The following is a 14,338-nucleotide window of genomic DNA, read 5'->3' on the forward strand; positions in this document are numbered from 1 at the left end:
TTTCATAAATTCGTTTTATTCATGAATTAGTTTAAATATTTTCGCACCCATATTTAATTGACTAAAATAATTTATTGAATAAAACAGATTTTTTTTCTGATGCAAATTTGAGCATTAAATTTAATTAAGTTGCTATTCAAATTTATTTCTAAAATAATAACATTAAATTGTTTTTCCCTGCACTCACACTGATATCACGACACCTGCCTTGTTAAATAAATGTCTACAGTCTTTTATTATTATTATTATTATTATTATTATTATTATTATTATTATTATTATTATTATTATTATTATTGGTTTTAGCGGTGGATGGTGCGTCACCGTCGTAAACGCAACTCACTCAACTAAACGCTGCCGCAAAAAGGGAAGAAGAAAAAAAACAGGAAACGCTGCCACCTGTCTGTCTGCTGGACGTCCTAGTCAGTTTTTAGGTAGTTAATAGTCATGTCAGTTAATTATTTATTAACAACATACAAAATATAGTTTTCAACCTGCGAACTTGCAGTGAAACTTTTCACTGAAAAACGAGTTTAATTTAGCTGAAATCTTCGACATTAGCAAACACTAGTCCTGCGTGTAGCTAGCTAGCGAGCTAGGTAGCTAATATAGCCGTTTGCCTCGACACAAGGCAGTGTTTGTCGTTCTTCTTGTCCTTTTTTTTTCTTTTTAACTTAGTCAGTGCTAACGTTGACCCTGTTTTGAGTTAACTATCAATGAAATTATTGTTAATTTTATCTTAGTTAATTGAGATTGTCGATAAAGTTAAGTTTAGTAGAAAAACATGACTAAAATGCTCTCTCTCTCTTTCTTTCGCTCTCTCCCTCTCTTTTAATATTGAATAATTTCGTTTTTGGTCGGTTTGAAGTATATCCCACACGCTTTTCATTTTTTTTTCTTGGCAGCGTGGAAACCATGGCGGAAGAGGAAGTGTTTAAATGCAGCCTGAGAGGACGCGCTGCCGCCCGTTTCCTGTCTCGGCTGGACATGGCTCACCTTCATCACTCTGTCGATCCTTCCCAAGATGATGTTTCTGACTGTGAAGGAGTCGCTGGGCGGAGGTGGCACTACACTCGTCTTATTTATCAAGGACACATATCGACGGACCCATCCACACACTAACACAATGTGTTGTTTTGTTCCTGTTCCAGGTTATGTGTCTCTTCTCTGAAAGAGCCTGAACACATGGAAGAAGCGTCACACGTTGCTGCTGCTGCTGATAATGATGATGATGATGCTGGTAGTGGTAGTGGTGACAAATCCCAAAACGATGAGATGCCCATCCCAAAACTGAAAGACAGCCCTGGTTGTGGCAATAGTGGATCCCCGGTGGAAGATGAGGTCAGTATTATCCGAGGTGTTTGTAAAACTGCATGACGGGCTGTTGGCTGTTATTGACTGTTATTGGCTTCCGATATAAACCAAAGCTCATTATCGTGCTGAAGAAATGCATCACGTTGAATGAGCACTATTTTTTTTGTCCTCCCAGGATGGAGACTCAGACGAGGACCAGAGCGCCCCCTCTCTTCCTGCCGTGTCTCCTGCTCAAAGTGTACTCCTGGATGAAGAGATCCACCTGGACCAGGTCGAGGACTGCATGAGTATAACAAACCAAGGTGAAGCCTAGGTAGCGGTCCTCTATGATGAGGGTAGCTGCGCTGATTCCAGAGTGGTTGTGCAGTTTAGAGACAGAGGTTTCTTAGCGACCCAATTATTTAAATAAATAAAACCTAACTGAACGCCACCAGCCGTGAGCATCAAATGTTCAAGGCAGGCTTCACGGCTCCTCTATTTGAGATTTCTGAGGGTTTTTTTTTATGTCCTAGCTGACATGTTGATGTGATAAAGGCCATAAATGATTTATTATGCAGCGTTCTTCTGCTTTTATTTTCTCTCTGTCTCTCGGTGTCCTTCAGAATGGCATAAATGTCACATGGCGGCCATCAGCAGCGTGAAGTTCGACAGCCTCCTGAAGAACAATCCTGAATTCTATGGCTGTAAGAGCCACATGGCGGCGTTCGTCTTGACACAAGGTGAGCGCCACAAAGGCCTCATTGAACACCGGTCACATCTTCGAGGCTCTCTGTTATTGTCCTTTCTCTCAATTAACTTCAATAGAAAAACTGGACGCTAGCGGGCGTCGCTTTTATAGCTACAAGGTGGTGGCCCTGGGAGCAGGACGCTCTAGCTGCAGGAAGTGGCTTTGCTTTGACGGGATGATGGTCCACGACTGCCAGGCCACCGTTATCGCCCGGCGGGCTCTTCTGAGGTACCACCTTTGGCCCGTGTGACTTCCAGCCGTCACACCACTAGATGATGTGCTTTTTTCTTTTCTATTTTGTTTTTTTTGTTTTTTTTGCTTTTGTTGAAACTTCACCACAACTAACCAGCTCGCTGCACATCCCCTGGTGTTGAAGCAGCAGACTGCATATTATGGGATGTTAACGCTGATACTGAACAGAACTTGAAGACCTAATTCATCTTTTTTTTTTCTCATTTTCCCCACACAATAATTGCTACCAGTTTGATTTGCATTTCAGGGGGTTTATCGGAAATAACTGTAATCCATAACTGGCCCTTTGTTGTGATGTAAATGCATCGATCAGAAGTGATCCTCTCTGCTGACGTGGCTCTGCAAATTGTGAACGGTGCTTCTTCTGGCTCCCATCCAGGTTCTTATACAAGCAGCTGCTGCTGTTCTTTGAGGCCGATCTTGAGGGCAGGGAGGACGGCTGCATCTTCGAGAGCTGCGCCGACAGCCACCAACTTCAGCTCAAGCCCAGATTCCGCCTACATCTCTACATCAATCATTGTCCTGAAGACACCACCAAGAACTACCCTTTCAAGTACAGACTGCCTCCTCTCAGGGGTTTAAACCTGCACATTTGGACCCGTGTGCTAAATGCTAAAACAGGATTTATTTTTTTAACAGAAGTACACACCTGAATTAATCTTGACGCTGGCTACTCCTGCAGGAAGGCTGAATTGAAATCCCACTGTGGGTTATGTTATGCATGCTGGTGTGATATGTTCTTCTGTCCAGGGGCAGCAACAAAAACAACAGCTATTGGACGACGGTCAAGTTACAGTACCGCGCCAAAGGCCTGTTGGTCCCCGCAGCCTACCTGGAGCCCAGCGTCTGGGGCGCCAAAGTCTGCTGCATGTCTGTCAGCGACAAGCTGTGCCGCTGGACTGTCACTGGGCTCCAGGGGGCGCTCCTCAGCCACTTCATCCAGCCTGTCTACATTAGCAGCATGGTGCTGGGTGAGCACCCTCCAACCAGCAAACACACACACTCACTGCAGGTTGTATTTGTTTGTTAGATACAAGACTTTCACCTGCCGCCTTTTCCCTCCCGGTTGATAACGTTAGCGTGAGCCGCTAGCAGGATTTGTCTCTGCTAACCAGAGTTTTTTCCCCCTCGTTTCCTCTGTTAATTCAAAGTTATGTAAATAGGGCAGCCAAATGTTCCAACTTAAAGTGATATCAATCGTTACCCAGCATGTGGATGAATGAATATTTTATCCTCAAATTTCAGGTGGCACACAAAAGTGCTTCCGAGTTGCTAGCCCTGGAAATACACTGTCAATTTCAGTGTATTCCCTCACAGGAAGTGGTTGCTCTTCAAAAGCGGTGGAGCTTTATCCCAAAAAAAAAAGGGGTCCGCAGCAAGATAACATGTAACACTTATATTTGCTCAGGTGCCAAGAAGGCCATAGGCAACAGTTTGTGGTGTCACACCATCAACAGTCGACTGGACGACAGTCTGAAGGACGCTCTGCCATCTCCCTACAAGAAGCAGCACGTGGTCTGTCACAGCGGCGCCCACGTCGGCCCTAAAGTGGCCTCGCCGCTCCACGGCGACCTCGCCATCAACTGGAGCCTCGGCGACAAGGACATCGAAGTTCTGGACAGCAGCACGGGCCTCATCGTCCCTGGGTAGGAGCGACCACATGCCTCCGTGCTGCTGGTGTCTGTCTGTCCCCTGCACATTTTATGTATCATTTTTTATCACATTTATTATCATTTTTATGTTATTTATTCATTTTTTTCAAAGCTGTCTTTAAACACACTACCAGTAGGTGGCAGCAAGATGTGCAAGTTTTCTAAGCGAGCCAGCTGTTTTTCCATTTCCAGACTTTTTAAATGATTCTTAGTGCTGTGTAAGTCATTATCATCACTACTTTTGCTGTTGAACGTCAGATATTAGGTTTTGAAAAGCCAACAGCTGGTGTGTGTGTGTGTGTGTGTGTTTTAGGTAACACAAGTTTCCAATAAAAGCCTTTGGTATAATTAATAATCTAGTACGTGGGTGTGGTCAGCTTTAGAAGCGCTGGTAGATGCAGGGCTCCGTTTACGACACCTTCCAATGACTTTAATCCTGATACCAAGGCAATAATCAGGTCAGCAGAAAACTATGAATCTGTTGGAGTTGGTATTCCCCGACATGTATGTGTGTATGAGATGAGACGGGAAGTGGGCTGGTTCATCCTCCCCAACTGTCTCAACATTACTGTCACCCTGCAGCAGCTCCAGTTATCTCAGAGCAGCGCTGACAGAGTGTTTGACAGCCTTGGCGAGGCCCTGCAGGCTGCAGGCGACTGCTGCTGCTGCTGCTGATGCTGATGCTGATGCTGCTGGCCGCCGGTGAGAGCGTGACACAGGCGGGGCCTCGCGCTGCAGACTGTGTCGTCCTTGAACAGAGATTAGAGCCAAAAATAGATCTGAGATCCTGCTTGGCGCTCGCGGCGACGCTGTAAATTCTCTGTCCTGCAGCACAGACACTTTTACACAGTGCATTGTGGTTGCGGGGAGACGGGGGTGCGCTCAGCAAGACGGCATATGCTGCACAAAAGATCCACAAGTCAATGTCAGGAAAATGAAGTCCTGAAGTTAAAGATGCGAGGAGAGTGAAAGGCAGTCACTGAGGGCTGAGCACGATGAGGACTGGGCCGTCGTTTTCATCGAATCACCAGCACCGGCACCAGCACCGGCACCGGCACCAGCAGCCTCCCACTGCAGCTAATTAACTGGCCTGTGTTTCTAGTGAATCATTAGCGTAGGAGTGTGTTACACACACTGCGAGGCCAGTAAACACAAAGAGAGTGGCACACTGGCCGCACACTGGCCCCTAACACAGCAGCAGCTGTCTGCAAGCGCCCGTGTTGTTTTGTTCACGCAGATTGAAATGGATCTGCAGCTCAGTCTGGAAAAAGGATGTCCATCCGTCCCAAAATGATGTGATTGTCTCGACATTATCCCAGTTTGAGGTCTTCAGGGTTTGGTGTTTACACAACTATTCAATGCGTCACCGATGTCTCAGGCTGGAGCATCGGCCGATACCGTTAGTGACACCATATCAGCACGAATCATTCAGACTTTCATCATTTATTTTTGTAGTGTGGAATCTTAAAAAAAAAAAAAAAAAAAGGCAAGGGAAGGGAAGTTACTCAAGAAATGAACTGGGTCGGGTGTGATGAGGTCAGTCATATTGAACTCCTCCTGTTCCGTGCCGCCACCAGGGGAAACCTGTGCGTGACAAGTTTTGCGCTCAGCTGCAATGTCTTTTTCAGACTTGATCGAAAAACACGAGCCACGCGGCTGACGTGACTCCTTCCCACATCGTTGCATACACACTGCTGTTGTTGTGATCATGTGGGCTCTGCATGCTGGACATTGGGGAACTCCGATATAAGCGCTCGCTGGTATCGAAGCGCTTGGGTCAGAGATTTTAGATGCAGGCCGATACTTGTTTTTCCATGGCTGGAAAATATCCGATATCAATATTGGACCGGTACCCCCCCAGTTCCCTCCATGTTCATATCCCAGTATTGCGTGACTGTTTTTCTCTTCATGCATTTAAACCCGCTGGTTATGATCATCATGGTTTCTTTGATATTTCCCAGCTCTCCATATGTGAGTGGCCCCGGCTCCTCCAGCAGACTCTGCAAGAGGGCGCTGTACAGTTACTTCCGGCGCGTGGCAGCGCTGGGTGGTCACAGCTACCTGCTGGAGCTGCCCAGCTGCCACAGTGTCAAGGTCAGTGTGTCACCTGTGCTCTGGTGATTTCACAGATTGCACAGCCGCTGAGTGAACTGCACACTTGGCCACTGTGATGTCACCGTGTTGCATAAAAACAGGATTTGGTAGAGAATGAATTGAGATGTCTTCACCAGCTTTCTACTCTCACAGGTGGAAGCGTTTGTCTACCAGGCGGTCAAAGAGCTGGTCAGACAGCACTTCCTGAGGAACGGTGCAGGTCCTTGGAATTCCAAAAGGCTGGTGGACCACTTCAGGGCCCGAACCTAAATCTATGCGAGCTTTCTGGTGGGGGAAAAAAGCAAAACAAAGTTTTTGCCGTACCTGAGTTGCTCAAACTGCTTCTACGTTTGTTGTTCTTGTTTTAGTTTGTGTAGGCGGCGAAATTAAAGAGTTCCTGCTTGTTGTGCATCAGGGAGGCAGCTGGTTTGAGTTGAGTTGAGTTGTGGGAGTGAAATTACTGGTGAAAGAAAAGCAACACACTTTTCTTTCGTTTGGGCAGGTGTTCAACCACAAATGGTTTGTTTTTGATTGAACAGACATAAAGTCTGAATCTGGCACATATGAAGAGGCGAGTGTGTATTGTTGTTTTTCTGTGTATTATTCTTGAAACTGAGTGTTGTGGTTGTTTTTGATGGCAAGTCCAAGTTTTCTCTGAAAAATAAACCTCAAGTCTTTGTTCTCTCACAAGTTAGTTTTTTAATTATTTCGGATACATGATCCTGATTAACATCATGCTGCGACATCAAGTGTTGAGTGTTGTCTGTGAGGCTCCTGCCAATGGTAGGAAGAATGCAAACACACACACACACACACACAAACGCACAAATGATCTTTTAATTATGGACTTTAATATCCAGCGAATGATTGTTTTTCTTTTTTAATCAGCAATTGTATTTTATGTGTGTGCATTTAAACGTTGTAATGTGATTACAGGCTCTTGTCCAAGCTCTGAGAGGCCTGATTCTGCTCAACAAAGGCCAAGTGGTGCTTCAGCAACACAAACACAAACATTGTGGGAACTTGTGAATTGGCCTAATCAGGGTGAAATTAAAGAGACACCCGATTAAAAAACAAACAAACCGACAAATATTGAATAATATTGGCATACGTGGAGGGATTGACGCAGAATGTATTTCGGTCCGTTTCAATAATGTCATTTATCAGTGCGACGCCGTGGTTCGTTGTCGCCATGCCTCCAATTCACCAGTTGCTTGGCAACCAGACTCCTCCTTGGATTGGATGCAACTACTCATGTCCCGGTAATTACGGGCTCGATTACAATATTTAGCAGAAACAAATAACACAAGTGTAGGATGAGATGATCTAATGAAGACGGAGCGGAGCAGACGGTTGGCTGCCGGTGACGTCACGCCCTCTGGGGATGAAGTGCTGCTGCTGTCCTTTCAGAGCCGGCCATGTCCATTTACGAGGGTGTGTGTGTGTGTGTGTGTGTGTGTGTGTGTGTGTGTGTGTCCGTCCATTTTATCTGTGCTCTTGCTGGCCAATCAGGTGGTTCTTCCAGCCAGGTGTCTGCTGTGCCCCCCTGTGTGAAGGCTTAGCCGCTGCAGCCGAGCTGCTGCTGCTGCTGCTGCTGTGGGCGCGAGGGAGAGCCAGAGAATTGACCAGCAGGGCTGCAGGACGGATGAAAGAAAAGGGTCAGTCGGTCGTTCCAAGTCCCTGCACCACTGTTTTCCACCGATAATCCATGCATCACGTCTTCGGACACTTTTGTTTGACAAAGTGTGTCATAAATTACACCGTTCTGACAAAAAAAAAATGCTCTCTCTGATGTCACAAAGGGCGGCCTCACTGATGCCTGATGACCCCTTCCTCCCGTTCCCTCACCCTACAACCTCCAAACGTGGAAGATCAAACATGATCTTTCACACACAGATCAAATATGCTGTTTTTGGAAGGCTACAGAGAGATTTTTATAATGATGGGCTTTCAACCTGTGTTTCTTATGATTGTCCAGCAGTGGTTAATGTGTGCTGTGATCTTCTCTGTGATTTGGTGGCTGCTGTTGGACTGCGATGTCTCCGTGCCGCCTTTTGTAATTTTGATAAGGGTTTGAATCCCGGCGAGAACAATCGGAACCTTTAATTACCGCTTTAAATGTCTGACAAGAGACGGGGATTAGGACGTTCAATTGGACTTTAATGTCAAAAAGAAACAGAACAGTGTTGAGTTGAAGAATTTAAAGTGTTATCTATAGCGTGGTGCCCCCTGTAGCTTTTTTTTTTTTTTTTTTTCAAAGACATCTCCCCCCGTGCTGTGTAGTTCTGCGGCTCCTCACCCAGGTTGGGTCTCCTGTAGGACGCCTCTCTCTCGCTGGAGGCCGACGTGCTGTCCGTGGAGCTGGAGTGGGCCGAGTGGACCGACGGCGCCGACAGCCGCTGCGGATTGAACCCAGGTTTGGCCACGCCCCCGGCGGAGGCGGAGTGACTTCGCTCTGCAGTGCGACACCAAGCACACAGGTGGAAATAATCACAGATGCCTTTAATTTCAATTCGCTATATTTGACCTCGTTCAGGGTCCTCGAGTCCTGTCTTGTCTTTCTATCTTGATTTTTGTATTCTGTTGCCACTTGACAGCACAAGTGTTTATTAAATTAACAGTCAGTTTAAAGTCATCGACTCAATTCTCGTGTGTGGCTGTCGCACCAGAGCTGTCGTCCAGCTGGAAGGGCCCGAAGCAGAGGTGAACCCTCCACTGTCTCCTGACGCTCTCCTTCATCAGGCAGTGGAAAAGGAAGATGAAAAGCCCTGGGACACAAATACAAGCGCACGGGTGTGTGATGACATATGACCAACTGTTACCAAGACACAGGGAGTGTCGGCTTCCTCTGACCTTGCAGGCTGTTGAGCCCAGAGAAAAGGTAGAGCAGGAAGACCCTGGCGGGTCCCCAGGTGAAAAAGCCAAAGGTCCAGGTCAAGCCCAGTAGGAGGGTGAGGCTGGCCATGCCCTTCAGCTCCTGCACCAGGCCGCTGCGGCTCCCGGCAGGACTGTTGGCTCGCATGCGACGGATCTGGATCAGAACCACCACAAAGACCTGGAAGGGTTCAGAGGAAGGTTGACGACCGTGTAAAATCACCATTGTAATAGACCAATGATGAGTAACCAGGAATGTAATCAGGGAACAAACAGGATGAATGACAGGGAAAATTTGTGTGACAGCAGTGATTGATTTACCGCCACGTTGAAGAAGAAGATCAGCACGGCGTAAGCAACCACGGACACGAAGAAGGTCGCATTATCCTGGATCCAGCAGCTGGAGGCGGGTAGATAAAGAACAGTTGCGGTTGCTATTGTTGGCCTGCAGGGGGCACTCTGGATTCATTTTCATTCTAGTCCAACGTCCAGACAAATTCCAAATTGTTCAGACAAGTCCTGTGTTCATTGACCATTTGTTTTGTTGCTTGTTAATTTGTCAGTGCTGTAAAAAAAAAATAAATAAATAAATAAATATGACTGAGCCTTTTAATGTTTCCAGGTGGAGATGCCGGATAAATTTAAGATGGAAAATCACCACCACCTCGAAAAACCTGCTGGTACCTGGACAAACCTTGTGTGTGTGTGTGTGTGTGTGTGTGTGTGTGTGTGTGTGTGTGTGTGTGTTTTTCATTGGATAAATAGTTCCGATAGGAATGATCATATTCATGTTGCTTCTATGCTTTTACTTTGCAAACAGCCTCACTCGTCCTGCAGTGCATCCAATATTAATGCAGAAACGGAAGCCGAAGCCGAACACTCACAAGTTGCCTGAGTTGTCGAGTGTGTCCGGGGCCGACGGATCGCCAAAGTCGAGGCTGCTGCCGTAGGCCTGGCTGTTGACCATGAACACCAGGCAGCAGATCAGTAGAGGGACCCCTGAGGGAGTGAGAGGGTGAGTCTCACTCTGTCTGGCCAGCACCACGGCGGCGGAGCAAACCACTCACCCCATCCCACCACGCAGAACTTGAGGATGTACGACGGCACGTAGACGTTGAAGACCTTGACCAGGGCAAAGTACATGTGAACGGCCTCCAGTCCCATCCAGGTGAAGGACGCCAGGAGGAAGTAGTGCAGCGCCGCGGCCACGGCCGCGCACAGGCCCCACACCCCCCAGGAGGACAGCCAGGAGTTGACCAGGAAGACCAGGTTGAGGCCCAGCAGCGCCAGCGACAGGTTGAGGAGGATCTGCGAGGGGTAGTCCCGACGCAGCTTCCTGCGAGAGCGAGATCTCAGAAAAAAGACAGGTAGGAGGAACCGCTGCGGGGTGTATAAGAGGTGTGCAGTCTCACTCGAAGGCCGTGTAGGTGAGAACGGTGATTCCCAGGAAGAGGGAGGAAACTCCGCAGCCAATGTAGGTGATGATGGTCAGGATCTGCTCGTTGGCCGGGTCCACCGGAGTTCTGGAGACGTCCTGCGCAGGAAACACAGTGTCACCCCTGCAATATGAGGTGCGTAGTAGCATCAAGACTCAAAGGCTGATACAACTAGGACTTAGTAAAACAGTCAGTTCATCAGGATCAGGGTTTAACAAGCCATACTAACAAGTATTTTTCAAAAGTTTCATATTTTACAAAATTCTTTTCGTCGATTAATCATGTGTGGCAGCTCCACTGGAGTCTTATTGTTGTATAGGACACCCTTTAAATCTGTAGTAATGTAAGTATTTCTTTCCTGTCTGTGAATATCTTCATACGTGTGTGTGTGTGTGTGTGTGTGTGTGTGTGTGTGTGTGTGTGTGTGTGTGTGTGTGTGTGTGTGTGTGTGTGTGTGAGAAACTAAAGCCACAATTTCACAGCTGGTTCAACTGTTCATGCTACTCATCTGTTTCATTTATTGTGCATTTGCTGCCCCCTGCTGGAGTGATCGAGGAAGCGTAATAAAAACCCTCCAGGGGTAGGGAAGTGTGTGTGTGTGTGTGTGTGTGTGTGTGTGTGTGTGTGTGTGTGTGTGTGTGTGTGTGTGTGTGTGTGTGTGTGTGTGCGTGCTTGCGTGTGCGAGCACCAGCAGAACGCCGAAGTGTGTGAGATGGTCACACACGCAGGTGGTGTAGCCGGAGGTGCTGTTGAAGGCCCTGCAGCCGCGGCCGTCCCAGCCTCCTCGTCCATCTGGGAGATTGATGATGGACATTCAGCGTCTCACACACACGCACACTACAACCCGGCTGGTGGTCACTAAACGTCGAGGTCGGGCAGCACCTACCGTTCTCGTTGAAGTTCCAGTAGACGCACTGAACGTTGCGTTGCTGCTGTAATAAGAGGAGATGGCGTTTGTCTGTGTGTCGCACGGTCACAACAGTCTGTCTGTCCTGCCGTGCATGCAGAGAGTGGTCCTACTGTGTTGGGCAGGAGGTGGTGGAGCATGATCTGCACGTCTTCACTCAGGTCTCGGGTTGGAGAGCTGCCGGTGGTCACGCTGGCCGACACCACGAAGGTGTTGAGGACCTGCTTCTTGTTGCTGCTCTGAAAGTGTGAAACAGTGTGTGTGTGTGTGTGTGTGTGTGTGTGTGTGTGTCAGGTGTTACACGTGTCAGTGTTGTGGAGGAATTTTACTTGGAAGAGGAGCATCGGGAGCCCATAGAACTGGAAGATGACCCTGGACGGTTTGGAGGTGGAGGTGGAGGTCGGCAGCGAGATGAAGGCAACTGTACCGTTCAACGGCCAGCTGTTGATGAACACCTGAAGCACGCAGAGAAGCATCTTGTGAATATTTCATTGATTTTTTTTGTTGATGAATGACGCCGTTTCCCGTTTTTTCCGTCAGAGCACTTCCACACTCCTGGCGACTCAGAATCTACGTGTCGTGCCTCACAGTGTGAGTGAGCAGCTCTGCGCTTCTTTTTATTTCGTCTCCATGGCCACCGCTGGCCACGTACGAGTAGGACAACACAGGGGAAAATAACCGAGACTGCTCAGATCCACCCGCGTGTTGTTCTCCACTTCACTCGGCTGACCTCTGGCTTCATTCCCGTGCTGTCCGACGAAACGCTGAAGGTCAAAGTGTCAAACTGCCCTGGAACCACATTCACCACGGACACGGCGATGGCCGGAGCCACCAGGGTGTAGGAGCTCTGGTAGTCGACCATGGTGTTCCCCACAGCTTCCATGATGTTCAGTATCCTGCAGCGGCACAAAAACTGTTAAGAAGGTCGCACACTGGAGTCGTGAACTGCGGTCGTGAGGTGGTGATCCGTCCTCACATGTTGGTGAACGGCAGCAGGTCGCTGACGGACTGCATGATCACCGAGATGACGTCGATGAGGGCCTGGCCCATGTCGGGCGTGACCACGCTGCTGTTGACCACGTCCCCCAGCTTCTCCAGGACGGTCGCCAGCTCATTATAGTTCAGGCTGGACTGGTTGCTCAGCAGACCCTGAATCATGGCCACGACGTCCAGCCCGTTCTCTGAGGATCGAAGTTATGCGTTTGTAAGAGGGGTGCAGATGTGTGTGTGTGCGTATGGGGGGAAGGGTGGTGTGGGGGGGGTTCGATCAATGAAAGAATCGTCATTCTTACTATCTACGATTTTTGCCTCGATTCACAAACTTTGAAAATAGATTTTTATTCATTTTTCCGCCTTTCCCTGCGCGTCCTCAGGCTCCTGGATGCAGTGCTATGTTATCTAGTTGTAGCTGTAGCTGCGTTCTGCTCTGCGCTGCCCGTGTTTCATCCGGCCCGTGACGTCTGTGTGTGGCATCTTCAGTGGCCGGGTCACTGGTCGAGGTGGTTGGTCCAAGTGAACCTGGCCAGCCGCACTGCCAGAGAAACATCAGCCTCCCTCCCTGCTAGCCTCAACTAACCTCAGCCTCTCTATTTATTAACAGAAGTTCTATTGTTCAGTATATCTTGAACCTGTTCTTGTTGTCACTGAGAATTGAGACTTACTTACGTAAATAAGGTTCTATCTTGAAAAATCACACAAAACACTCATTTGTGTCATCTGTGTGCAGTTTTGTTTTTATTTTTGTTCCGTTCAATTTTGTTTATACAACATCATTCACGTTATGCAAACTGTATTCTGTTTTTATGCTATGATTCACCTAATAATTAACATACTGTGCAGTGTATTAATTTTTGAATTGAGAATCGATTTTGAGTTGAATCATGACTTCATGACTTCGGAATTAAATCGAATCATGGGACACCCCAAGATTCACATCCCTAGTTTGTAAGAGTCGTAAACACAGAGGACGTGATCTGATCGTTCACAGGTCGGCACAGAGTTTTGTGTTGACTCTGTGTGTGTCGGTATAAGTGAAGCATTACGTCAGCGGTGGTTGATCCTGCCTGAACTTGATGAAGTACTTCAACGTGTTTACTCTTTGCCAAGGCATTTTCTTCTTATCTGGATTGTGTGAAGTCTTGTTTGTGGAGTAAGCCACGCAGGATGAATGAGGTGCGAGGTGAGTGTGTTGTTGCTGACCAGCGGTGACTTGCACGAGGTCCAGATCTGTGATGGTTTCCACCCAAAGGGAGCAGCGGTCCAGGTCTGGTGACCACCATTGGCTTGTGGGACTCAGTTTGCTGTTGAAGGGGGAAGAAATGGGTTCATAGACGAATCGCGCACAGTTTATTGCAACTCTTTGCACTTGGTCATTTCAAGCGTTTTTCGTATTCCGATCGGCAAAAAACACACAAAGTAACCAAGTGCAAACACTCCAAATCCATGTTGTCATCCGAATACCCAGACTTTCGACGCTTCGCTTCGCATAGAATCGCATTCGTCACGGACGTGTGAACAGAATGCGACTTCAGTCCACATTAACGACCGCCTACTCCACTCACCTCTCCCGTGTACGTACTTGGTCGGCGCCCCACCTCCCGGCGTCATCATTATAAAGTTACAAACAGGAAGCCAAAACAAATCATTTTTGTTAGACTCGTTTATTAGGATGCTAATTCCTTCGTTCCGCATTAGCGTATTTTGTCAGCGGAGCAGCGGTCGCAGTTTCCCACATATGTGATTAAATGTGCGACGTTGCATCCAAAAATTTGCCAGCCACTGTTGATCCGAAAATAAAGTCGTCACCACTCTGTCCCACCAGTCGTTAACTCCTCGTTCGGATCCATACGCACGAGCTGCAGTAGAATTAAAACGAGTGACTTGATATAGTCCGCAAACAGGAAGTTGATTCGTATTCGTTTTCAGGTTAAACTAGCCGTAGTTTTGCGCTTTACTGCCCCTAGTGGTTAAAAATGCACTAATGTGATCACAAGTGGCACGCTCGAGACGCATATTAATGCCATGTGCGAACGGATGCTTCAAGATGCGTACTTGTGATACGATCCCCCAAAACAGTCACAAG

The 14,338-nt window shown here is 47.7% G+C and overlaps 2 protein-coding genes across 2 annotated transcripts in view; one reads left to right on the plus strand and one right to left on the minus strand.

Annotated features, from left to right (window-relative positions):
• Positions 1-333: 333 nt before the first annotated feature.
• Positions 334-6,330, plus strand: adad2 (adenosine deaminase domain containing 2). Its single transcript, XM_076022320.1, has 11 exons — positions 334-434; positions 906-1,061; positions 1,152-1,341; positions 1,490-1,616; positions 1,917-2,033; positions 2,119-2,269; positions 2,673-2,846; positions 3,044-3,264; positions 3,702-3,939; positions 5,907-6,039; positions 6,193-6,330. The coding sequence occupies exons 2-11, from the start codon at positions 916-918 to the stop codon at positions 6,307-6,309; spliced, it is 1,614 nt and encodes a 537-aa protein (XP_075878435.1). The 5' UTR covers positions 334-434; positions 906-915; the 3' UTR covers positions 6,310-6,330.
• A 421-nt stretch (positions 6,331-6,751) lies between these two features.
• LOC142884325 (adhesion G-protein coupled receptor G4-like) overlaps positions 6,752-14,338 on the minus strand; it is a 10,566-nt gene continuing 2,979 nt past the window's right edge. Inside the window, exons 7-21 of the mRNA XM_076019836.1 lie at positions 13,456-13,556; positions 12,233-12,437; positions 11,987-12,152; positions 11,586-11,711; positions 11,370-11,495; positions 11,236-11,281; positions 11,038-11,141; positions 10,326-10,447; positions 9,981-10,249; positions 9,798-9,912; positions 9,235-9,313; positions 8,893-9,094; positions 8,706-8,807; positions 8,339-8,494; positions 6,752-7,673 (exon numbers count right to left, since the gene is read on the minus strand). Of these exons, the coding sequence (XP_075875951.1) occupies positions 7,525-7,673; positions 8,339-8,494; positions 8,706-8,807; positions 8,893-9,094; positions 9,235-9,313; positions 9,798-9,912; positions 9,981-10,249; positions 10,326-10,447; positions 11,038-11,141; positions 11,236-11,281; positions 11,370-11,495; positions 11,586-11,711; positions 11,987-12,152; positions 12,233-12,437; positions 13,456-13,556 (2,068 nt within the window). The 3' untranslated portion in view covers positions 6,752-7,524. The remainder of the gene's footprint in view (positions 7,674-8,338; positions 8,495-8,705; positions 8,808-8,892; positions 9,095-9,234; positions 9,314-9,797; positions 9,913-9,980; positions 10,250-10,325; positions 10,448-11,037; positions 11,142-11,235; positions 11,282-11,369; positions 11,496-11,585; positions 11,712-11,986; positions 12,153-12,232; positions 12,438-13,455; positions 13,557-14,338) is intronic.

Source organism: Nelusetta ayraudi, unplaced genomic scaffold (genome assembly GCF_046127955.1).
Source record: "Nelusetta ayraudi isolate G7.1 ecotype Tasmania unplaced genomic scaffold, CSIRO-AGI_Nayr_v1 ptg000011l, whole genome shotgun sequence".
In the NCBI taxonomy this organism is placed as follows: Eukaryota; Metazoa; Chordata; class Actinopteri; order Tetraodontiformes; family Monacanthidae; genus Nelusetta; species Nelusetta ayraudi.

Coding starts and splice junctions, on each gene's coding strand:
- adad2 (XM_076022320.1), top strand. CDS start 916: ATGGCGGAAGAGGAAGTGTTTAAATGCAGCCTGAGAGGACGCGCTGCC. Junction 2,847..3,043: donor ACCAAGAACTACCCTTTCAA/GTACAGACTGCC, acceptor TCTTCTGTCCAG/GGGCAGCAACAAAAACAACA. Junction 3,940..5,906: donor ACGGGCCTCATCGTCCCTGG/GTAGGAGCGACC, acceptor GATATTTCCCAG/CTCTCCATATGTGAGTGGCC.